This window comes from Myotis brandtii, unplaced genomic scaffold (genome assembly GCF_000412655.1).
Source record: "Myotis brandtii unplaced genomic scaffold, ASM41265v1 scaffold825, whole genome shotgun sequence".
NCBI lineage: Eukaryota > Metazoa > Chordata > Mammalia > Chiroptera > Vespertilionidae > Myotis > Myotis brandtii.
Window position 1 is genome coordinate 1,978,443 of NW_005371349.1, and position 25,086 is coordinate 2,003,528.

Below are 25,086 nucleotides of genomic sequence, written 5' to 3' on the forward strand. Positions count from 1 at the left end.
GCAGCTGATCGATGATTGTCTCCCATCAATGATGTTTCTATCTCTCTCTCCCTCTTCCTTCCTCTGAAATCAGTAAAATAAAATAAAATAAAATAAAATCTATATATATATAAAAAGACTTGAACAAAGTGAGGGAGCTAGATCAGTAGATGTCTAGGAGAAGAGCATTCCGGATGGACAGCCAGTGCCGGCCCTGCAGCAGGCTCTGGCCTGGGCCCCTAAGCAAGGAGGCTGGTGTGACTGTACTGAATGGACTGGAAGGAGATTGGCGGGAGAGGACGTAAGAGGCATAGCATGCAGGGCTGTTTCCATTGTAAGGACGGTTGCTTGTAGCTCTAGTCTGAGAAAAATGAGGAGCCACTGGAAAGTTTTGACTAAACCAATCTGACTTTAAAATATTTTTTTATTGAAATATATTTCACAGACCATGCAATTTACCCATTTAAAGTCTTTGTTTGTTTTAATTACATCCAGAATCGTACAACCGCCACAATCCATTTTGGAACATTTTCTTTCCTCCCCGCAAAAACCTCTACCCTTTTCGCCATTAGTCTCCAATCTCCACTCCCACTCTCAGCCGGAGGCCACCACTACTTTCTGTCTCTATAGAATTGCCTATTCTGGACATTGCATGTAAATGGACCTCTACAATAGACAGCCTTTTGCGTGGCTTCTCTCAGTGAGCATCATATTGTAAAGACTCATCCGAGCCCACCCCAGAGGCCCTGCAACAAGTGGCTGCCTCCCGAGGGCCGGGAGGGCGAGGGGAGTCCGCCGCTATCCCATCAGCCTCTGCCTGGCAGGGCCGCTCTCTCCCGCCGCGGTCGTCTCGCCTCCTCTATCCCGTCCTGCTCTGCGGCACTGGGGCAAGATGGCTGCTGAGAAACAGGTTCCCGGTGGCGGCGGCGGCGGCGGCAGCGGCAGTAGCGGCGGTGGACGCGGTGCCGGGGGAGAAGAAAATAAGGAAAACGAGCGCCCTTCGGCCGGATCGAAGGCCAACAAGGAGTTCGGGGACAGCCTGAGCTTGGAGAGTATCCTGGAGTAATCGGGCCCGACGGGGAATGACTACGTGTCGATCGGGCGGCGGGCGGGCGGGGAATGGGGAGTAGGCATCGCAGCTTGATGTCCTGGGTGCGAAGGCAAAGCTTAAAGCTTGATGCTCCGAGGGAAAGCGTGTGGCCTGTTGTGAACGCGAGCCATCGCGGCGAAGCTTTCTTAATAGGTCGGTGGGCGTTTTCTGTCACGTGCAGACGCGCCGGAGGAGTTGGTTTCCAGTCTGCATCGCGCGTGATCGCACCTGAGTGCTGGTGACACCAGCGTGTAGCTTTTTGAAACGAAGTAACAAGCGCGAAGCAGGTAGCGGCGTCTCTGAAATAACACAAGGAGCTTGACGTCTGGACACAGTTACGTTTTCCGGGGGTTGGAGTTTTTGAACTGGAGGTGTAATTCCGGATGGGTGTTAGGACTCCTTGATTTTACTCCGGACCTTGTACCTCCCCGTCCCTTTTTGGTTATTAAAATACTCCTTTTAATTTTTAGTATTTAAAAAAAAAATACAGCCATAGAGAAGCGTTGAGGAAACTGGGGAAAGAAAACTAAAGTTGTAGATAAAGGGCATTGGACTTTTCTAAAGTTGGGTACACGACCTTAAACTATTTTACGATTCTTAAAAAGGAGAGTTTGGCCAGGGTTTGTTCTTTTAAAATAAAAACTTCAGTCTCTCTATGCAAACGGGGGCCTGGTTTGGTTGGCAGGTGCTAATCCGAGGCGCGTGCAGCATCACAGCTGGTGAGGAAAGTTCGGTTTGGCAGGTGGAGGAGGCGATGCCAATGGGGAGGGATACACGTCACTTCCGGCCTGAACCTGCTGGAACGCGGGCATGACGGGGTCCAGGTGTAAATCAGTGGGAACCAGCCCACTCACAGTCAGCACTTAGAATCCAGCAGCCTTCCTGACGCTGTTGGGGTTCAGTAATCCGTAATGGCTAGCAATGGCCGCCTTTTTTAGTGTGAAAGGAGAAATAGTGAAGGCAATCAGCTTTTCTATGCCCTTAGCCCTGTCCTCTGGCAAGACAGCTATTGAAAATGGTTTCACTAGCTAAAGCATTTCAGAAATGTGTAATCTGCTGTGGTTTGCTACAAATACAGACTAATGGGGACATGTTTTGATCTATTTGGGTTCTTGCCATTGTAAGCTTTTCCTTAACCGTGGCGCTAGTTCTTCAGATTATTAAGGAATCCCAGCAGCAGCACGGCTTGCGGCATGGAGATTTTCAGAGGTACAGGTCAGTATCGTGTGCAAGTCATTGTGGAATTTTCAGCTTAGTTTGCCCTTGTTAACATCCTACTTGGTGATATCAGAAAGTATACCTAGAAAGTCTAGCTCTGAACTTACATTGGATCCTCAAAAGATACTTAATTTTCAAATTTAAAGTTTTATTATGAATAAAAAGAGCCAATCTTTTTACCCATTTTGCCTCACAGTCGTACAGATACATTGGAGGCTTCTGCTGAAATTAATAAGCAGTTAATGGTCATCATTTTTTTAACTTAGTCATATTGTGTAGTGTTGGTTAAATGCAAAGCTTTACAGTATTTTAAACATAGAAGGGGAATTTCCGGCATTGTGATTCATTGGTAAACTTTTTATAACAGCCTGCAAGTTGAAAAACATTTAATATGAGTCTTAAAAATACAATAGATGCCTAATGTGTAATACAGTTCAGTACTTTGAAAGCAGAAATATCCAACTGTTTCTATATTGTAGATACAGGCTTTGGCTACCTGATTGTCAAAAGTGCTACAGAAACACTAATCTCAGCTTCTGAGGAATCAGCTTTATGGTGAAGGGCAGCAGGCTGGGGCAGATGAGCAAGGTGGGGAGCGGCAGGAGAGGAAGTGGCAGGACAGAGTGTGGAGGGCCCTGGAGGCTAAGCTCCTTCAGGTGTTCATCTAGGTGTCGGGGAGCCACTGAAGAGTTAAACAGCAGATTTTTATCACTTGATTTGTTTTTAGATATTAAGAAAATTTCCAAAAACAAATGTAGGGTTGATAGTATAATGAACTCATCACACATGTATTGCAGTGGTCACCTTTCTGCTCTGTTCCAATTTGTGGTTTTTTTCTAGTTATTTTATTCAATATTGCATTTTTAAAAAATATGTTTTTATTTATTGTAGAGAGGGGAAGGGAGAGGGATAGAGAGAGAGAAACATCGATGAGAGAGAAACATCAATTGGCTGCCTCCTGCACACCCCCAAGTGGGGATCAAGCCGCAACCCAGGCATGTGCCCCTGCCTGGGAATCAAACTGGTTACCTCTTGATTCATAGGTTGATGCTCAACCGCTGAGCCAATATTGGCCAGGCCAATATTGCATTTTAATTGGCTTTTTGGTGGTAAAAATATACATAACATAAAATTGACATCAGTGTGTACCTTTCAGTCATTTTTTATGTCTTTAAATACATAAATACATTTGTATATGTGTGCCCACAAAATAGTGTTTTTGGTTTTCTGGTCCTTTTCTATGCACTTTTTTATAAGCTTGCTCATATTGTATATACAAATGTGTATCCTGCCTTTTGGCTGAATATTATATTGTATGTATTTCTCCCTGCCTATAAAAATGTTCTACACACATGATTCTTATAAGTTGAAATATTACCCAGTGTATATGTATACAATAACTTATTTGCCTTTTCCTTGGAATTGGTTACATATATAATTGCCAGTTTTTTAGGTTTAAAATTTTTGTTCCCATGAATCTGTTCAAACCTCGTATTTCTGATTATTTCTTGAGTATAGAATAGTATAGAAGTAAACTGTTGGTTCAGGGAGTATGAACATTTTTAAGGATCATGATAAATGTATCCAAATTGCCAGAAAATTCTTAGCAAATTATATTTCTCCCCATAAAGTATGAGTGTTCCATTTGATTTTTATGTAAAAGGATAAGTGATAATTAAAGCAAAAATTATGACTTGAGGGAGAAGATCTAGTTTATAGATTCAGCCAGACCGTTATTTTTTTAAATAAGCTATACCCTGGTAGCTTCAGGACTAAGATACTATAGTATCATTTAAATATTATTCTGTATTGTAAATTATGCGCTATATTATTTGATTAAGGGTTGGTAAAATTTTGTATATATTTTTACACTAGTTTAGTCAAAATACTTTTACTGTGCATCTATATGTTAGGCACTGTGCTTAGAAATTTGAAAATAAAGTAATCTTTGCACTAAAGGAGTTTATATTAGTGAGACAGGCATCCTGCTCATTCTTTCAAAACCCATCATCAGTCCACTCCAGCGCAGTGTCAGCAAGGAGAGGATGACGACTCGTGTCCTTTACATCCGGCTTGGCATGTGTTTTCTTGGTTGCCATTTTATCTGCGTGACCCTCCCAACTAGAGGCTGGGTCCTTTGAGAATGGGTACTGTGTCCTCTGTCTCTCTGTCTTCTGTGATGCCAGTCAGACTGCCCTGCTTGTTTTACTTCAGCGAATGTTTGCAAGACGATGTGTGGTGGCTATAGAAACCATAAGTAGAACATGTTCAACCTGTGGCCTTACCTCATTATAGAACCTACTGTTGAATGTACTGTCAGGGTGTCTGAGTGACTTGTTTGTGGTTTCTTACAGGGGCTACTGTTCCCGTAGACAAAGGCGTCTCCGGAAAACACTCAACTTCAAGATGGGGAACAGACACAAATTCACAGGGAAAAAAGTAACTGAAGATCTTCTGACTGATAACAGGTACTGACTGCTCAGTGCTGGATGCTAAGTGCTTTTTACAATGTGCCAGACATTGTGCCACACTCTTTCATTGTCTCATGTGATTTTTTTTAAATATATTTTTTATTGATTTCAGAGAGGAAGGCAGAGGGAGAGAAAGAAACATCAATGATGAGAGAGAACCATTGATCAGCTGCCTCCTGCGTGCCCCCTACTAGGGACCGAGCCCACAACCTGGGCACACGCCCTTGACCGGAATCGAACCTGGGACCCTTCAGTTCGCAGGCCAACGCTCTTCCACTGAGCCAAACCAGCGAGGGCTCATGTGATTTTTTAGCAGCTCTGCGGAGTGGGCGTTTTTACTATTGCTGTGTTGTAATAAGGTTCAAGTACTTGTTCAAAAACTGTGGTGGATGGTAATGTTAAAGTCGGTGATTAAAGTCTAACCAGTGCTGGGAAAGGTTTCTGGAATGCAGACTTAGTGTCTTGAAGTGCTTGCTTCAGTCAGTAGATCTTAGATGGAATCTGGCCGCACACACGTTACTACAGATGAGCCCCGTGTGTCAGTGCTGCATGCACCCTGCGTCATGCTGCTGAGGAGTAACCTGCCAGGCACAGGTACTGGAGGCCTCAGGTCAGTTCCTCAGGCTACAGCCTGTGGGCCAGATTGGTCCTCCTGCCACCTGTCCTTATAAATAAAGTTTTATTGGAACACAGCCACATCATTCGCTCAGTATTGTTCCCAGCTGCTTTGTGCTACCATAACAGAGTAATTGTGACAGAGACCATATGGTCCACAGAGTCTAAAATATTGGGCCCTTTACAAAGAAGTTTCCTGTGAATGGGATGATGTCAGTCCACTGAGCCACACCCAGCGGGCTCAATGTATAGCCTCCTAATTCTCTGGTTTCTAACTGGGTTGGGATAAGAGAGATGTGGATTCAAAGGTGAGGCCAGACTGTGTGCTCTATTTGCTGGAATTTGGGAGGGGTTAGTCTAGGTTTGCCATTGAGGTGGGAGCAGGCTTTTCAATAAAAAGTATCTGGTGTTGCCCTAACTGGTTTGGCTCAGTGGATAGAGCATCGGCCTGTGGACTGAAAGGTCTCAGGTTCGATTTGGGTCAAGGGCGTGTACCTTGGTTGCGGGCACATCCCCAGTAAGAGTTGTGCAGGCGGCAGCTGATCGATGTTTCTCTCTCATCGATGTTTCTAACTCTCTATCCCTCTCCCTTCCTCTCTGTAAGAAGTCAATAAAATATATTTAAAAAAAAAAAGAAGTATCTGGTGTTGGTTAGAAACCTGAGGTGGTCCTGGCTGGTTTGGCTCAGTGGATAGAGCGTCGGCCTGCAGACTGAAGGGTCCCGGGTTTGATTCCGGTCAAGGACACGTGCCCAGGTTGTGGGCTCCATCCCCAGTAGGGGGCGTGAAGGAGGCAGCCGATCAATGATTCTCATTGATGTTTCTATCTCTCCCTCTCTCTTCCACCCTGAAATCAATAAAAATATATTTAGAAAAAGAAAAAGAAAAAAAGAAACCCGAGGAGGAGCCTGAGTCAGGGGAGCCTCAGTCCAAGATGCGGATTTTGGAGTCATGGTTGATACTGTGAGAAGAGTAGTCAGGAGGAGAGCCAGGGAGCGTGGGAGAGGCTGCGAGGCCGCAGGTTGTGCCTCGGAGAATGCCTGAGTCTGTGCTCCTGGCCTTGCCTGTTCAGCTCGCTCGCTCCTGTCTCTGGTTTAGGTATTTGCTGCTGGTTCTGATGGATGCTGAAAGAGCCTGGAGCTATGCCATGCAGCTCAAACAGGAAGCCAACACTGAACCCCGAAAACGGTTCCACTTGTTGTCTCGCCTCCGCAAAGCCGTGAAGCATGCAGAGGAGTTGGAGCGCTTGTGTGAGAGCAATCGCGTGGATGCCAAGACCAAGTTGGAGGCTCAGGTTAGTGTCTTAGCCTCAGCTTTGCTTTATTGTGCAGACGGGAGACGTGACTCCACAGAACACAGGTGCACAGAACAGGGTTCCTTGGTTACCCATGGATAGTCAGGAGAGGAAAAACACTGGTTTTGGTTTTTCAAGGTGAAGTTGGTATCTCTTTTTAGTCCTCACCTGAGGATATGTTTATGGATTTTAGAGAGAGAGGAAGGGAGGGGGCGCGGAAGAGAGAGAAACATGTGAAAGCGATCGGTTGCTTCCCATATACATCCTGACCGGGGATCAAACCACAACCTGGGTATGTGCCCTGACGGGGACCCACACCTGCAGCCTTTGGTGCATGAGATGACGCCCCAACCACCCGAGCCACCCAGCCAGGGCGGCAGCTCTTGTTTTTGAGCTTTTGGTTTTTAATAATTGGCCCTCACTTTGAAAGAAAGCTCGTGTTTCTTTTGATATGTAAATGTAAACTTTTCATCTATTTGGAAGCGTTCACAAAATAGTAATTTTTTAAAATGCATTTATTTAAAAGATATGGATATTGCAAGTTTACATTCACCTTTTGATACTTACAGTATAGCCCAGAAGCTGGTTTTAAGTAAAATGAAGACAACCAATTCCTTTATTTTGAAGTTCTCTCCTGGGAAGTAAATGAATCATAACAAATTACCTGTGTATCACATTGGATTAGTGAGAAGTTGTTCTCTTTTTTTTTTTTTTTTTTTTTTTTTTTTTTTTTTTTTTAATTTTTATTACAAAGGGTATTACATATGTGTCCTTCCCCCCCCCTCCCCCCGAAGTTGTTCTCTTTTAAAGTCAGCCTGAACATCTGTATTCTGGAAACCCAAGTTGGCAGGACATAGAGGAGGTCGAGCTCTTACACTGGTGCTCGGGCGCTGAAGCAGTTTCTCTTTCCCTGCCGCCTCCAGGCTTACACGGCGTACCTCGCAGGGATGCTGCGGTTTGAGCATCAGGAGTGGAAAGCTGCCATCGAGGCTTTTAACAAATGCAAGTAAGTCCTCCGCTCCAAGGCTCTGGCCAGTTTCACTCTAGGTCGTCCCCTGCCTCGAGCTGCAGATCAGGAGATGATTGTTTCTGTGCAAGTTGGTACAGTTTCTTGTTTCTCTTCCTTTCAGAAATGTTACTTATTCTCGTTCACTCTCAGAACATGCCTGTTCTGGTAGCTGGGAGAAGGCCTCAAATTGCTGTGCTTTGTTTTTAGCCAGCGTGTTGCTTGTGAGCTCATTGTGTTAAAATAAGGCTGCTGTGAGACCGGTGCTCTTCCCTCGCAGAACTATCTACGAGAAGCTCGCCAGTGCTTTCACAGAGGAGCAGGCCGTGCTGTACAACCAGCGCGTGGAGGAGATCTCGCCCAACATCCGCTACTGTGCCTACAACATCGGTGAGGGGCTGCGGCGAGCCCCGGTGGGGGCGGGTGGTCCATCTCCGAAAAGGTGGGACTGTCAGTCAGGTCAGCTCAGAATCGCAGGAGGCTGTGCCTTGCTTGGCTTCCACCCTGCGTCTCCTGTGCCCCACGAGCTCCGGGCAAGGACTGGAGTCACTGCAGGCGCTGGCGCAGGGAGCGCGCCTTCCTGTGGGAGTTGAACCTCGTGGTTTTGGAGAGAACAGACCAGTCCCTTCACCGTTTTCCTCTCGTTCTCAGGGGACCAGTCAGCTATCAATGAACTCATGCAGATGAGACTGAGGTCTGGGGGCACCGAGGGTCTCCTGGCTGAAAAATTGGAGGTAATCTAGTGTGTACGTTTTTTGTGAAAAGTCTTTGGTTTTAAAAAGTCCAGAAAGAAAGTAATCCATAATCCCATCACCCAATATAATTGCTATTAGTATATGCATATTTCTATCTTTTTTAAGCAAAAAACTTCTCATTTAGTATTTTTAAGTATTCAAGTTCTTTGCCTGTTACATTTATTTTCTAAGCAATATAGGCTCATAGACAAAGTAGGAAATACAAAAGATGGGGGAAATAAGGTCACGTGCGTTGCCACACACAGACTTTTGTATGTGTCAGAAAAAAGGCGTATGTTTTAAAAATGGGATCTCAGTGTGCAGTTTAGTAACATTTTTTTACAATATGTCACATGTGGTTTTCCCGTTCAGTAAATACCTTCTACATCATCTTTTGATGGCCACCTGGTACTCCTTTAGGCCTGTTTTATTTGACCACTTCAGTGTTACTAAGTGCTAAACAATACTACCATGAATATCTATGTCCCCAGTTTTTGTACGTATTCTTAATTATTTCCTTAGGATAAATTTCTAAAAGTGTAATGAAATATTTTAGAAGCTTCTGATACATATTGATAAATATTTTACGTTTCTACTAATTTACATTTCTGCTTGTGGTGTATGACAGGTATGCTTTCCTCCTTTTACCCCCTTATCAGAACTCAGTGATGGTCTTTTTAACCTTCTGTGATGTCTTTTTAATATTTGAGTTTCTGTACGCCAAGATACATTATCCCAGGAGGAATTCAAATATAAATTTGTGTGTAGTCTATAAGGTATAATATGTTGGCTATAGAAAGAGACACATACTAATTTCTATTTATTTCCCCTTGGTCACTCATATCCATCAGTTAAAGCTTTAACTTTCCGATACTACTTTTTAGGCATTGATTACTCAGACTCGAGCCAAACAGGCGGCCACCATGAGCGAAGTGGAGTGGAGGGGGAGGACGGTCCCAGTCAAGATCGACAAAGTGCGGATCTTTTTACTGGGATTGGCTGACAACGAGGCGGCCATCGCTCAGGTAAGGAGCACCCTCCTCTCTCCTGCATGTTTCTGAAGAGGTGTGTGTTTGTGTGTTTACAGTCACAAAACAAAAGCTTATCTTTTTTATTATTATTATTGTTTAAAGTATTACAAATAGTAGTACATATGTACATATTTTTTTCCCAATTGACCTTCCCCTGGCCTCCCCTACCCCCCGGCACATGCCCTCACCCCCCTCCCAGTGTCTTTCGTCCATTGGTTATGCTTATATGCATCAGCCTTTCCGCTGTAGTTTGACAGTCTGTTCGATGCTTCTCTGCCTCTGTATCTATTACAAAAACTTACCTTAATGCTGTTGGGTATTTGATAACGGTCTCAAGATGCACCCTCTTGAATAAAATTACTTTAAAAGCTAAGTTTATAGAGGAGATATTATGTGTAAAGGGCAAAGACATTGATGCGACAGCCATCAGCATACACCTGGCAGCAGTGGAGAGGCTGGCCGCAGGTAGGGGTGGCTTTGGGCCCAGCAGGTGGAGCAGCGGCTTCACTGTCATTTTCCTCTCTCTGACCTCTCCCCTAGCCTTCCAGCCTGAAGGGCAGCCTCCTGTTCCTGGGCTTTCTAAGGAGAGCCTCGCTAAACCAGAATATCTTGTTGATGTGCGGTCTGTGTAATACTCATGCAGAGCTGCTGGCTGACATAATTGTGGCCTGTTTGTGGGTGTAAACAACCAAGTGGGTTTCAGGGGATGAGATCCTGGGCTCTTGGTTTGCACAGTGATTAGGCCCTTTTTGGACCTCCTCCTCCATATGCAGCGAAGAGCATCTTTAGAAAGAAAAGCCAGGCCGCTCAGCACGTCCGCCACCTCCCCATCCAAGGCCCTGGTGTTCCCTTCCTGAGACTCCCCGCAGCTGGGACCCCGAGTGACTTGCATGTCGGGCGCTTTGTCAGTTGTTCCCATGGCTTGTTTGAAGCCTCCAGTCTTCCCAGTGACTTGTTCCAAAAGAGCTACTTGGACTTGAGGACAGCTTTCAGTGGTGGAATCTCTTTGTGCCTCTGCGTTACGTGTTGCCTCTCGAGTTTTCCTTTATTTGCTGAAGGACAGAAGACTAGAACAGGGCTAGGAAGTTTTTTCCCCTTAAACTAGGAGACTGAGAAACACTTTGAGAGCATTTCCTTGCACTGGAGTGTGGCAGTATCTCTTCTGGACTAGGGCTCTGGGAGCAGCCGCCGTTTAGCTTATGTGATCCGGTTAATGGTTTTGTTTTAAAGTGACACATGCGGGAAGAAAAGAACTGCCATTGGTGACAGCCAGGCAGGAGTTCTGGCTCGAATGGGGTGGGGGAGGCCCACAGGGCAAATTCAATGGGGGCTCCTAGGACCGAGCCATAGACATATATCAGATAAAGGACAAGAAAAGCTAACATTTATTAAGTTTTAAAAATTATTCAGCTTAAGGTTTAGAAAATATAAATGATGTTTTAAAGAGATTGATCTGTCTCACGTTCCACTCACTTCCATTGATATTTCACTATAATAAAAAGGAAACCAGCGTACAAGTCTTCCTTGTATTCATGAGGTATACTTTTTACTTGTTGGAATTACACTGAGATCTGATTTTATATCCTGTGTTTATTCACATTTTGTAAAGATTTTTCATGTTCTTATCAATCATTTCATAAAACCTAAAAAAATGCCTGGTGGTCACCTGGCCAGAGACCCACAGGGGAGCAGAGGAGGGTGATCGTCTTCCTTAATGTCTCAGACACACTGCTGAGTGCTTCTGCCTGTTGTCTTTTCAACCCCACAGGGTGGGCAACGCTTGTTTACAGATGGGAAACGGGCCTCAGAGCTGTGTCACTTCCAGCCACAGATCGAGGGGAGCCCTGGCCTTTCAGTCCAGGCCCTTTGGCTCCGCTCATGTTCCTTGGCCTTTCCCACATGTCCTGTTAGAGTCACAGGGGGCTGGGAACAGGACCGTGTCCTTGGCTTTGGTGAGTCGCTGCTGTATGTCACTCAGCGCACACAGCAGCATCCTGGGCCTGGGAGAGGCTCGAGTAGGCACAGCCGGGAGTGAAACCAGCTCCTTGGCAAAGGCATCGTCTCCATGCGGCCGGTTAGTGGGGGAGGCAGGTCTCCCACGTGGGAGAACTTATCTTTCTCCTGTTTTTTACACATAATTAGAGACTAAAAACCTGTAGTTGGGGAGGCCTTTGCCTTATTTGTATAATAATTCAGCTTCGGCTAAACTAGACCAAGTGAGGACATTTCACACCTTGGAGATGAGGGCTCTTCATCTCGGTGTGTCCTGACCTACCCGACACTGGTGTTTGCCACCCTCAGGAGCTGGGATGCAGCATTCAGTGGTCCCCGTTCACTGCTTGCTTGGCAAGGCTTTTAGGACTTCAGTACTGAAACAGCAGCTTACTGAAAAGCATGGGAGGAAGAAATAATTCAGGGAGACGAGACATTGGACTGAAAAGACTGGAGCTGAGAGTGAATCCGCTGCCAAAATCCAGTTGCAAAATCCTGAGTCTCAGCCAAGCTTTAAATCTTCACGTCTTTCATGTTGTCTCCCTTTATAACTTACTTCTGTGGGGTTCCAGTCACATGGGTCACCGCGGGCTTGTCCCTGTGGTCGATTGTGAGGCAGCTGTTTGGGAGGGAGGGCAGGTCTCACAGCTGCAGGTTGGATGACTCTCAGCTGTGGTTATTATTTGTATAATAATTCAGCTTCGGCTAAACTAGACCAAGTGAGGACATTTTACACCTTGGAGATGAGGGCTCTTCATCTCGGATAATATTTTAATGTTTGAGTGGAAAGGAGACCATTTATTCTGCTCTTTTAAAATCCCCCTTTACCAGATATCCCTAGTTTTCTCTAGACCTCAGTGGGCTGGGTGAGGTGTGGTTCCGTCCCCTGGTTCTCCTGTGGGTGTGGTGGGGAATGTGGTCAGACTTGCCTTGTTTGTCTCTTAGTCACACCACCACCTTCCAGCAGTTTTTGGAGGCAAGTGAAAACGGTCTGTTTTTAATATCGGGGGCGGGGGGGGGGTGTCACTAGTTCAGGACACACAGCAGCCGGTTTGCTCTGCACCAGTGAGCCAGGAGAGGACCTCAAGCCACGTCCTGGGACGTTTGAAGTTGATCTGGAATATACGCACAAGGGCTAGTGAGTAACCCTCCTGGGCCTGCGGTGGCTCTGGGTCGCAGGCCCACCTCGTTCCTAGGCAGGGAGTTGCCACGTGTTGGGAGCACCTGTCGGTTCAGCCGCAGACCTGGGAGGTCTGTGTGTGCGTTCTGAGGACCCCGCTCTCCGTGTAGAGAGGCCTTTCTTGTTCCTTTGTCCTCTCAGATGATCTTAGCCTCCAAGATAGATTCATAGAATAAAAGTGTAAAAATGAAACATGCTGAAAGCCTCCTGTTCGGAGACATTTGCCCGCCCAGAGAGGAGTGGTCTCTGGTCACTGTGCCCAGCTGACCGGCGTCCTCCCCTCAGATCGGCTCTCCCCTTCGTTGTGGTCTCCCCCTTCCTAACAGTCCCAGGGGGCGCCTCGCTCTGCTCAGCACCTGATGCACAGGCGCCGCCTCCCCAGGGAGGGGAGGGACCCGTGCAGTGAAGAGGCTCAGCGGTGTTTTCATTTTCTCTGTGACCCTCCCTGCAGGAGGGCGACGGAGCCTGTGTAGCTGGTAAAGCGAAGGTGACCCTTTTCTGACTTACACACCCATTGTCCCAACCGCGAACCCTGCCCGTCTTTAAAAGGGTGTTGGTGGCGTAATTGCTGGGTTGCCTGGTATCGGACTAGAGCGGGAGCTCACCCCGCTGCTGAGGAGGCGGCTCTGCTCCGTGTGGTTGCTGCCAAGTCTATTCACAAATCTTACTCCAATTAAACGATTGTACGGCTGCCCCGTTCCACAGGAGTTTTACTTAGAAAACTGGCCGGTGCCCTGACCGGTTTGGAGCAGTGGATAGAGCGTCAGCCTGCGGACTGAAGGGTCCCGGGTTCGATTCTGGTCAAGGGCATGTACCTTGGTTGCGGGCACATTCCCAGTAGGGGGCGTGCATGAGGCAGCTGTAGGGGGCGTGCAGGAGGCAGCTGATCAATGTTTCTCTCTCATCGATGTTTCTCTCTCATCGATGTTTCTAACTCTCTATCCCTCTCCCTTCCTCTCTGTAAAAAATCAATAAAATATATCTATAATAATAAAAGCGTAATATGCAAATCAGCCGAACCGTGGAACGACTGTCCGGACAACCTTACAGACAAAGCTGGGGCTGCGAGGGCCGAGCCCCTTGCACAAATTTTGTGCATTGGGCCTCTAGTATATATATATATATAAAAAGAAAACTGGCCAGCAAGTTGGATTAAATAGTTACAAAGAGACTGTAACCTGAGGTGCTGGCGAGTGCTTTGTATGAAGTGTGTTTCTCCAGAGCCCCACTGTGCAGACCGCGGCCGCTGGAACACGTGGCTCAGTTTAAGCTGCTGAGAACTTCAGGTGCTCAGTAGTCACCTGTGGCCACCACCTGCCGTATGGACGGCGTACGGGCGTTTGCGTCATGGCTGACCCGCCATTGCACAGGCTGCTCTAGGTCTCAGCGAGTGGCTGGTGGCCGGGCTGGCCTGTGTAGATTTATAGAAGGACTGTCCCCGATTGTTCCCAAGTCAGGGAACAACAGGGGAGTCAAGTGACTTATAAATAGAAAGTATGTTTGATTTATGTTGGGTAACTCACTGAAAACTAGGAAAAACATAAGCGCTCTTAAGAGAAGAAAAGATTTTTCTCTAAACCCCTCCCAACCATCTCTTACAGGAGTGGGCAGTGCCGGCTTTTCTTTTGGGCTTTCTCAGAGGTCAGTCGGCTGTTAGTTTCTGTGGAAATCAAACATGATCATGGAATGTTGATGTTTTCGTGTCACAGTGGGTCTGCCAGTAACACAAGTCACCTCCTTTCTGCCTTTCTTTCGCCCGTTCCCACCTGCTCAGTTGGATTCTTTAGACGGTAATGTGGTGTGGCAGGTATTCATTCAGTTAATGAGTCACCTTCCCTTTCCCCAGCTGGCGAGCAGTGGGTGACGCCCTGTGCTGTGAGAGACTGTCATGGAGAGCAGGCTTGTCCACCTTGTCTGCCCAGAAAGGCTCTCAGCAGAGCCATGTGGACTGTCTGAGGGCAGCACCTCGGTGCTGAAGAGAACCGGTGTGATGTGCAAGAGAAACCATGTCTGATGGGTGTCGCTCAGTACAGTTACCCACTTGCTCGCACCTAAACGCAATCCAGTGTCAGCACGTCTGTTGGTTACGTTCGGAGGGGTAATTCTGCTGGCACCCAGTGGGGTTCAAGGCCGTTTGTTCTGGAAGGAAAAAGGGAAAGAAACCTCTGGCCTGTTTCAGTGTGAAGGAGCAGCTCCCAGATCTGGTCCGTAAGGCCCCCCAGGGAGGCCGGTGCAGGCTGAGCAGAGGGGGGGAGCGTTGGAGGGAAGTGGCAGAGGTTCTGTGATCGGAAACAGTTTGAAGCGTCTGTTGCCTGACGGACAGTATCAGGTGGTTGGACGGGTGCTTCTCAGTACGCGCACTTTCTATGCATAGAATTCCTGTTTCCACTAAAGAGTGACGATGACTCCCAGAAAGAGCTTACGTGGTGCAGAATAGTGACAGCTGAAAGCTCTCTGGTTGGGGCACTTTTTATTGGGTGTGTAATGGGGGGAATCGAAGCGCTGTTACGGCCCCCCCCCCCCCCCCCCGCCCCATCAGAACACTGTGCTTACTCAGAGGAGAGTCAGTGCCTCGTTCTGCCTTTGTTCAGGCTGAGAGCGAAGAGACCAAGGAGCGCCTGTTTGAATCCATGCTCAGCGAGTGTCGGGACGCCATCCAGGCCGTTCGGGAAGAGCTGAAGCCGGACCAGGTAGGACCAGCAGCTGAGGGCGGGCTCTTGCTCCTCCTCTGGGGCCCATGCCCAGGTGGGGTCCTGGGGACTGAGTGCATTGACTCTCAGCCACTGTTGTTCTGGGGGGAGCTCGGCTGACAAGCAACAGAAGCCTCTGGGCTCCATCAGGCTGAGGAGTTCCCTCTCTCCTGCTTCTCCTCATGGTTTCCTCTATTACCTGCTAGGCCTTTGCTCTCAAATTCATCTCTCCAGGGAGACCTCTCCAGCGCGCCCTTTTTTAATAAAATCACTGCGGTTCATTCGGTGTCTGGGAAACCTCACAACCATGGTGCCTCTTCCTTCCCGTCTCCAAACACCCTGCTTCCTCTCCCTGTGCAGTTCTCTCGCCGCTGGTCCGCCGCTCCTGTTTCTAATCAGTGTCGCGATTCCTCTCGGGCTAGAGCAGGGGGCTCCAAATATTTATGCTGGTGGCCGCCCATAAGTCACATGGAGCATTTACCTCTGATGTGTTTATTTGTAAATTACATACCTTATTAGTCAGCTGATTTGTAATATATAAAATGCATTAAAATTTCTTTTTAATTAAAAAAAAGAAGATCTAGTTTTCTCCTTAGTCCGGACTCTTCAAGTTGTGTGCACCGAACTTTAGAGACTGTGGCCTCGCAGGCACAGTGCCGACTCCCTGAGCTGGTGTAGAGCCTTCCCCGCCGCTGGTCCCAGCCTCTTTCCAGCCCTGAGCTGTGCTGCTTCCCTCGGAGCCCTCTGCCTTCGCTGTCTGCTCACCGTCGCCTTCTGCCTCTCCCACCTCGTGCACGCCTTCCCCTCCTCCACCTGCTCATCCTTCCGCTCCCTTCTCACACTCCACACACGCCTGTTTGCAAGGGCCAGATCACAGCTCACCACCTCTGGGAAGCCTGCTACACCCTCCTCACCCACAAAGACCTCTCCATTTTCTACATATCTAAATGTTCGATAGTTAATCAAGAATTGCCATTTAACATTTGGTATGTTGTTTTATATTTATCTTTTCGTTTTCTTTTCCTCAAGATGGTAAGCATCGTAAAAGCAACAATATATTTTCTTCAGATGTCACAGTACATTGGGTATAAAATGTTCAATAAATATGTGTTAGGCTGTAGCCACCTGTCTCCCTTTCCCATGAAGCTGCTTTTGTACGTTTCCCTTTCCTTCATCCACTTAACAGGTACATACAGAGCCCCAGCCTCCGTCTTCACCCGGAATTCACAGCAGTCGAGGGTCACCTCCCAGAGAGGACTATGGGGACACCAGGGTGCATTCGTGCCCCATTGCTGCTGTAGCGTTAACTCACACTCGGCGGCTTTCACCGCACAGATTTGTTGTTTTAACAGTTCTGGAAGCTGGAAGTCTAAATGGATTCCTTTTGGAAGCTCAGGGGATCCTAGGGGAGAACTCACTTCTAGTTTTCCAGAGAATGCATGTTCTGGCTTCTAGAAGCCACCTGCATTCCTCGGCTCATGGTCCCTTCCTCCATCTTCAGAGCTCTCTCTGACCTCTGCCTCCGTCTCACTGTATCACCAACTCCCCTGCCTCCCGCTTATAAGGAGCCTGGATTGCATTGGAGCCCGGATATTCCAGGCCAGTGGTCGGCAAACCGCGGCTCTCGAGCCACATGCGGCTCTTTGGCCCCTTGAGTGTGGCTCTTCCACAAAATACCATGTGCGGGCGCGCACGTACAGTGCGATTGAAACTTCGTGGCCCATGTGCAGAAGTCGGTATTTTGTGGAAGAGCCACACTCAAGGGGCCAAAGAGCCGCATGTGGCTCGCAAGCCGCAGTTTGCCGGCTACTGTTCTAGGCTAATCAAAAGGCCCCTAACTTCACCACCTCTTCATGCCTCTCCCGCCATGTGAGAGAACCGCTTCACAGGTTCCGGAGTTGGGATGTGGACACCTTTGGGGTCATTCAGCCAAGCACACAGGGCAGGCGCTGACAGCACAAGGGGTCCAACTCGGGTCGAAGGCCCAGACCCTAACTGGAGCCGTGGACGTGGGCTGTCTGCCCTGCGTTAGTGCCGGGGTCTGGCTCGAGAGAGGAAGTCTTGCTGGCCTTACTCTGAATTCTCTCCTCTCACTCAAGTCCCGTTTCCAGGTGCCAGTGGCCACTGAGTGACCCTGTGGCCGAGCACATGGCCAGTAGAGCTGCTGTTTGAGGAGCCTTCCAGGGCGCTGGGGCCACACATGGAATGAGGTGCCAGAGCCTGGGGAAGGCCAGCTGTGTGATCTGTGCCTCTTTCACTTTCTGCAGAAACAGCGAGATTTCAGCCTGGACGGGGAGTCGGGGAAGGTCTCTAACCTTCAGTACCTGCACAGGTGAGCTGGACGTTTGCTTGCAAGCGCTGTGAATGCATCATTGGAATGAGAGCAGTGTGATCTGTGTGTGTGGTTTCCCTCCTCACCCAGGGAGTGAGGATACGTCCCTCCCCTCCGACTCCTGTGTGGCTTTCTCACTTCCGCTCTCATGTCATTTCTAAGGGCTGATTGTGTTCTCTGAGTGTTGTTTTTAGAAGTCAGTGTCTCGTTCTAATTTTGTGATCAGGAAGTCTCCTCTGTCTCTCGTGGGTTATTAATAATCATGTTTTTAGGTTTTCTGCTCCCTGCAAAGTCAGGTTCTTCTAAGTTGCTCGTTTTCCCTCTTGGTTTTGACCTCTTCTGTCTTGTTAGAGTTTAAATGTCTGATTCGCCCCTCCTGTGAAGCGTGTGGTTGTCTGGTGGCAGCTCTGCGTGCTGCACGGGGCTCGTCAGCTTTGGGCTTCTCTGTAGGCAGGCGTTCCTGCTCTGTCCTTCCACCATGGACCCGGCTCCAGTCTTGTAGGGTTTTGTCTTGGGCAGGTCGGATCCCCAGAACATCCCTGGCTGCTCTTGTTCCGGAAGCCGAGTGGGTGAAGGAGGCTAGGAGGCCAGTCAGCACTCAGACTGACAGGCCTGTGGTCCCGGTTCATTACGGAGTCCCTGACGCAGCCGTGCCTGTGCCCGGCCCAGGCCTCTGGTGTCCTCTCCCAGGATGCCTCCCGGCTTCTGCCGGAGGAGGATGGGAACCTCGAGGCCTGAACACTTCTTACCAGGTTTCTAAATGGCTACCTGTAAACCCAGATATTAAAGGGCCTCACCGGGTGGTTCAGTTAAAGTGAGCAGGCCCCAGGCACAGTCTCCGGGACATGCCACCTGCACAGCCATCCGGAGCGACGTCCCTCACTCTCTGAGGGAAGCCGTCATGGAAACACGCCTCCCTGTAGTGCAAGCACGTCACACCCGCAGCCGGCGGGCTGCATGCCTCGTTTGACATGCTTGCTATAGTGTGAGTGTGGGCCAGGCGTGGGCCAGTCCTGGTCCAGGAACGGGCTTGCTCTCCGTGGTCTTCGTGAGGACTGCCTCTGGGACTAGTAGTTCTGTGCTCCTTAAAGGAAGAAACAGAGACTGTAACTGAGACTAAAATAAATTCTGTCAAGTGGTCTCAGACTGGCCCCTGCCTGTTTGCCCCTGAGCGGCAGCCAGCACTGAGGGCTTGAGGACAGGCCCTCCCCCCACGCTTCCCCTACGTCCCCCGACCTGAGGTTCTTCTCAGAACGTCAGCGTCCTGGGCGTAACCTGAGCTGACATGTGCTGCATTCCAGCTACCTGACTTACATCAAGCTGTCCACGGCCATCAAGCGCAACGAGAGCATGGCGAAAGGGCTGCAGAGGGCCCTGCTGCAGCCGCAGCCGGAGGATGACAGCAAGCGCTCGGCCCGGCCCCAGGACCTGATCCGGCTCTACGACATCATTCTGCAGGTGACCTGGAGGACGGGGGGCACGGGCCTGGCCTGGCATGTGCTGGACACCAGTGCCTTCGCTTTACATTGTGAAAGGGTGGTGACAAGCAGCAGCTGTGAAGGTCTTGGTAAAAGACAGGAGCGAGAGGTCTTGTTGTACCACTTTAGTGACTGTGCCCCCAGCATTTATTTATTTATTTACTATTTTTAAAAATTGATTTTCGAGAGAGGAAGGGGGTGTAGAGAGAGAGAGAAACATTTATCAGCCGCCTCCCGCTTGTGCCCCAACCGGGAATTGAACCCGCCACCTTTTGGTGTTGGGGACAAATGCTCCAACCAGCAGAGCCACCCGGCCAGGGCTGTGACCCTGATATTCAGACGTGTTGATGTGCAAAGACAGGGATCCCAAGGGGTCACCGAGCACTTCGCCTGCGTGTGATCCTCGCCCACGTGCTGTGGCGCGTCCTGAGACCAAGGCCACACAGCCGCGGCCCCTGGGAGCTTGCCAGGGAGCAACATGAGACATTCACACACACAGGCATCCGTGTGGACGCCAGACGAGCGGGCCGCTCTGGAAGGAAGGTGCAGGGCGGAGCCGTCCCCTCTGGCCGAGCTACTCCGAGAAGGCTCTCGGGGTCGGTCTGCACTGGGTCGAAAAGGGCAGGTGGCCCTCGGTGTCAGAGACGATGGAGGTAACACAGGTGTGGCTGCTGCCAGGTCACTGGACTCAGACTCCCCCTTGATTGAAGCCCAGGCTTTCATTTCACCTCGCTGATCTATTGGTCCGCAGCCACCTTCTCATGAGCTTTCTTTGTGCGTCTCGTGCAGAATCTGGTGGAGCTGCTCCAGCTCCCGGGCTTAGAGGATGACAGAGCCTTCCAGAAAGAGATAGGCCTCCGGACCCTGGTGTACAAGGCCTACAGGTACGGACGGGCGGGCCTCTGCCCGGGAGATGGGGCGCTGGCTGCGGGTAACCTGCCCGTGATCAGAGGCCAGCAGCCCAGCATGTTCAAGCGAAGTCTCAGGTGTGGCTGGTGGTTCCCAGGGTTCTTGTTTGCTCTTGGGTGATTCGGGGCAGCCAGAGAGCACACACACTAACCGTCCTCTCCCCGCTCCCCCTCCTCCCCCTCCTCCCGTGGAAAAGGGACGGTGCCGGAAAAGGGTCAGTTAGCAGAACCAGGGGGAGCCTGAGCTGAAGCTGAGGGAAGGCGGGCTTCTCGCTTTTCTAAACGACTTGTATTATTTGAACTTGGATGCGGGCTGTGTAGCAAGAGGGGGTCTGGACAAAATGGCCACCTGGCGCCCTTCTTTTTCTGGCCCTCACACCCCCGCACTCTGACTCCCCAGGGTGCCCCTCCTGGCCCCCGGGGACCCTTCGTCCTGTCGAGCCGGCAGCCTCAGGCTCTGGTCCCGGTAGACTGGTTCCCATGAGGAAGGGGATTTGGGACTTGGTTTCTGAAACAGGTGAGCAGAGATGAGCGATGTGACCCGAGGTGTGCGGTGCTGGCTGGGGTTACATTGGGCCTGCACTGGCCTCCCTTGGTGGGAAAGGGGCAGCCAGCCCCGCAGACCTGGACAGTGAGGACGTGGGGTCTCCAGGCAGTGATCCTGAGGTGAAGAAACCTGTTTCCAAATTGAACGTTTAGCCCTGCCGGGCAGCTCAGTTGGTTAGAGCCTCGTTCTGAATGGCCACGGTTGTGGATTTGATCGCCTGTCAGGGCACATACAAGAATCAACCACCAGTGAATGTATAAATAAATGCAACGGCAAATCAATGTTTCTATCTTCCTCCCTCTCCCTGTCCCTCCCCCTCCTCCCTTTCCCCCCTTCCTTCCTTTCTCTCTCTCTCTCTCTCTCTCTCTCTCTCTCTCTCTCTCTCTCTTCCTCTCCCCCCTTCCTTTCTCTCTCCCTAAAATCAATTTTAAAAGTTTAAGTTCAGCCTAAACTCAAGGAAAGCCTTGCCCGTGGGAAGCTGTGCTCCAGCAGCCTGTGCCTTTCCCTCCCCGCAGGTGTTTCTTCATCGCTCAGTCCTACGTGCTGGTGAAGAAGTGGAGCGAAGCCCTCGTCCTGTATGACCGAGTCCTGAAATATGCAGATGAAGTGAGTTCCGATGCCGGGGCCTTCAGGAGCAGCCTGAAGGTGAGTCTCTAGGGGCTGCCTGTCCTTGGGGTGGGCCTGCCTGGTCAGCCATGGGAGCTGCGGGCCTGAGGAGGACCAGGTCCGAAGAAGGGAAGCCATTCCTCTGGATGAAGTAAACCTGAGACAGCTGCGCGTGGCGGTCGCCTGGGCAGGTCTTTAGAAGCGGATGTCTGGAGTCACATCCCTCTCCGGCCCCCACACTACAGGATTGATCTTGATTTACTGCCTCTGGGGAAAGAGTGGACGTCTGGGTCGCACCCCCAGAGATTCTGATTCTAATGGGTGGGATCTGGGATGAGCCTTGGGTTTTTAAAGTGATTTTCACACACAGCCAAGTTGAGGACAGGTGCCTTTCCCCACACTGTGTGCCTGGGCCGGCGGCAGCAGCGCCTGGCCGTGTGCTGGGAATGCGCTCAGGCCCCCGGCCTCTGCGTGGAAATCGGCATCTCAGCACGACCTGCGGACGATCGGGTGCGCGTCCAAGCGAGCGCACTGGCCTAGCGCTGGGTGGTGTGGTTTATTTTACCGATGTGAAGAGAGCTGGCTGTTTAAGCTCGTGACTCTGTGGTGATGCAGAGATTCCTGAAGCACCGGCCGGTCCGAGGAATCCGTGTGTATTTTATGAGCAGAGACTGTTTAGAAAAGTGAGCGAAGGTTTATAATAAACGCGCTGGTACTCACAGACTCCAGCTGTTTGCTCAGCACAGCACTCGGCGTGGGGCTGCAGCATCAACCTGGTCTCTGCCTTCAGAGAGCTTGTGCCTTGGTCACCTCCCCAAGACCTGCATGTGGGAGCCCGTCTGTGGAGACAGAGCGGGGCTGGGGGTCCTGGAGCAAAGGCAGCAGCTGGGAAGGCGACGGTGCGGGCGGAGGAGGGGTGACCAGTGTGACCAGTGTCACAGTGCGCTGTCGTCCAGATGGGAGGCAGACCAGTACGAAGGCTTCTCCCAGGAGAGAAGAAACGTTTTACAAACGCCCATCCTACCTCATGTGCCCGTGGGGTGGGGAGTGTCCGGGAATAGAGGCGCGAGGGATTCAGTGGGATCCTCGTATAACGTCACTGTGAATACTGCCAAGTGAGAGACCCAGGCAAGAGAAGGGCCTTGTGATCCAGCCAGACGCCCAGGGTGGGTCCCAGCTTCCAGCCCCTGGGGGTGTGGCTGGCACATTACTTGGCCCCTGTCTGCTTTAGTCCTACCTATAAAACGGCAGGTGCGTTTATAGTGTATAATAAACACATTCATTAATACATCATTAGTCTCATTAGTCCCAGGCATCATTACCTGATCCATGGCTTAGCGTTCCCTGTTAGAACCAGGCTAGTGTTTCTCAAGGGGAGAAGTGCTCAAAAGTCTCAAGTCCCCTGAGAGACCAGCGGCATCGCCAGCTCAGGTGGTTGGTGCTTCTCCGGCCGCCGGCTCATGACTATGCGGTTTCTGGTTCGTTGCAGGACCTGCCCGACGTGCAGGACCTCATCACGCAGGTGAGGTCGGAGAAGTGCTCTCTGCAGGCGGCGGCCATCCTGGGTGAGCCTCCTCCCCCACAGCCCCTCCCGCGGCTCCTCTCCTCCCCCACTGCTCTGTGAGGATTGAAGGGGTTGTCTTGGTTAATCTGTAAGATTCTTATTTTCCCCGCCATCACCTCTGTGCATTAAGGCATCCAATTATGTGGCAGAAGCTAGAGGGACTGTCGTACTGTCCCTTCTGCCTAGTCGTGTCTCGTACAGTGTGCGGGCTTCCCGGGCCGGCGGCACCGGTCTGGGCTTTCCCGTCTGCTCTGCACGGCTTCTCAGCAGAGTTTGGGCCCAGGAGGGAGAGGGCTGACTCGCCCACAGGTTGGCCTCCTCTGCTCTTGGGATGGGAGCCCACACATGTGATAGGTGTCACTTGTGACCGAGTTTGCTACGTCCCCATCCTTACTGAATCCCTGTGACCTTTCAGATGCAAGTGACTCCCAGCAAACAGAGACTGCCTCCCAAGTCAAGGACAATACGGTGAGCCGGGGGGCGGGGCTCTCGAGGAGTGAAAGGAGGGCTCCTGACTCACTAGGGATGTGCGCTCATTGGTAGAGGGGACCCCTCATCCTAAGGACATACCTGCTCCCTCCCTTTTACTCGGAAACCTGGAAGCTGCCTGTACACGGCTTGTCAGGTGTCATCTCGATGGTCCCACCTAAGCTTAGGGACTGTGGTGCGAGGAGCACCCCTGCTGGGAGTCCCGACTTGGGCGTCTGGCAGGCCCATATGCACCCCAGTCCCAGCCTGCCCCTCTCTAACCTCGGCTATTTAAATGGGGACACAGGAGGTGAGTGGGGACCAAGTGAGGTCGCACCTATAGGCCCTGAACTGGGCGCTCCACACAGTGAGTCCCCCTGCTGGTCTGCGGTTCACGCCGATCCCTCCCTTTGACTTGCCTTCCAGCCTCTGGTTGAACGGTTTGAGACATTCTGCCTGGACCCTTCCCTCGTCACCAAGCAGGCCAACCTCGTGCACTTCCCACCCGGCTTCCAGCCCATCCCGTGCAAGCCTCTGTTCTTCGACCTGGCCCTCAACCACGTGGCCTTCCCGCCCCTGGAGGACAAGTTGGAGCAGAAGACCAAGAGCGGCCTCACTGGCTACATCAAGGGCATCTTTGGATTCAGGAGCTAACCAGGCTCCTTGGGGGCAGGGAGATCCGACCCAGTCTGTCTTGTGAGAAACCCAGCGAGTTCCATGGTGGTAGATGCAGGTCCGCACTGGCCCAGGGCGGGGGTGGAGCCCTCAGCCCTGCGTCCCTGTGTCTTGTGTGTCTGTGCACTTAATCCTTAACCACGTGCGGTCTTCTGGGGTGTCCGGGGTCCCTCTGTCCGGCTCCTGGGGGGGCACTGCCCGCTGGTCCCATGTGTGCGGTGGTTGATTTCCTCCGGTCGGTATGTGTTCGGGGAGGAGTTCGGGGGTTCTGTCCCGCCCTTCAGTGCCCTGGGTTAGAAATGAGCTCCTCGCTGTGAGCACCCAGAACCCCTTGAAAAGTGTGTCCGTGACGCACGCATTGGCAGCGTCTCCCCAGAGTTACGGTGGGCCTCATCCCCTCACCTCCACGTGGAAGTTAAGTTTCAGAACAAGCAAAGAGCTCTATTTTTAGAAGAAATGTGTTACAGTCAGAAATGATGAAAACATATCTTATATTAAAAGGCAAAGATGTTGGAGACTGTGCCCGTTTTTTCACGTGCCCCACTCAGCCCAGGCCCGGCCTCTCCTTGGGACGTGCTCCTGACCGTGTGTCAGGTGGACCCCGACTCCCGGGCGGGGGGTGTGTCCGAGGTGAGATAAGCGTGTCAGACAGTGTCTGCGGTTCCCAGGCTGTCCTCTGTAGCTGCCACCATAGTTTAACCAGTTTCTCTCGTTGCCCCTTATGTTGTCCTTCGTCATTCTTTATTTCTATTATAGCATCACTAATAAGTCACAAAGGCAATGTGAGGAAGAAGGGATGTTAGGTGATTTAAGCCTGAGATGTACCTGAACCTCTGAATCTCTTGGAAATGGGAACATCCCATAGGGAACGGGGAACGTTGGCTGAGTGTGGTTCGGACTTGGCGCCGACTAGAGCAGCTTGAAGAGGAGGTTGATCGCTTCAGGATCTGAGCGCGTTCTTACCAGATGGACTCCCACCGTGGGCTCGACGGGCCTCCCTCCCAGGGAATTGCAGAAGCCAGATTGTGGTGGGAAGACGCCCGACTGCCTGTCAGAACTGCACACTCGAGGTGCTCACACGTGACCTCTCCTCCCCCAGGATTTGCTTTGGGTCAAAGAGAACTTTTTTTTTTTGTAATTGAAAGTTTCATGGTCTCTGTCACACCATTTGGGGGATCCTCCCTCCTGAAATATAAACAGTGAGCGTAG

General features: G+C 50.5%; 1 protein-coding gene across 2 annotated transcripts; it reads left to right on the top strand.

Moving 5' to 3' along the window:
• Nucleotides 1-831: 831 nt before the first annotated feature.
• On the top strand, nucleotides 832-25,086 carry SRP68 (signal recognition particle 68kDa). Of its 2 annotated transcripts, XR_001360226.1 has the most exons (17): nucleotides 832-1,031; nucleotides 2,218-2,284; nucleotides 4,642-4,755; nucleotides 6,471-6,666; nucleotides 7,590-7,672; nucleotides 7,953-8,062; nucleotides 8,324-8,406; nucleotides 9,291-9,431; nucleotides 15,201-15,299; nucleotides 17,567-17,631; nucleotides 18,933-19,089; nucleotides 19,899-19,993; nucleotides 21,080-21,209; nucleotides 22,660-22,735; nucleotides 23,150-23,202; nucleotides 23,629-24,507; nucleotides 24,634-25,086. XR_001360226.1 is itself a non-coding variant. In XM_005884241.2 (16 exons), exons 1-16 carry the CDS (start codon nucleotides 872-874, stop codon nucleotides 23,854-23,856), a joined length of 1,857 nt encoding a protein of 618 aa, XP_005884303.1. In that variant the 5' UTR covers nucleotides 832-871; the 3' UTR covers nucleotides 23,857-25,086. The 2 variants fall into 2 exon arrangements, 1 of the variants encoding a protein (XP_005884303.1); XM_005884241.2 differs by having other exon boundaries at nucleotides 23,629-25,086.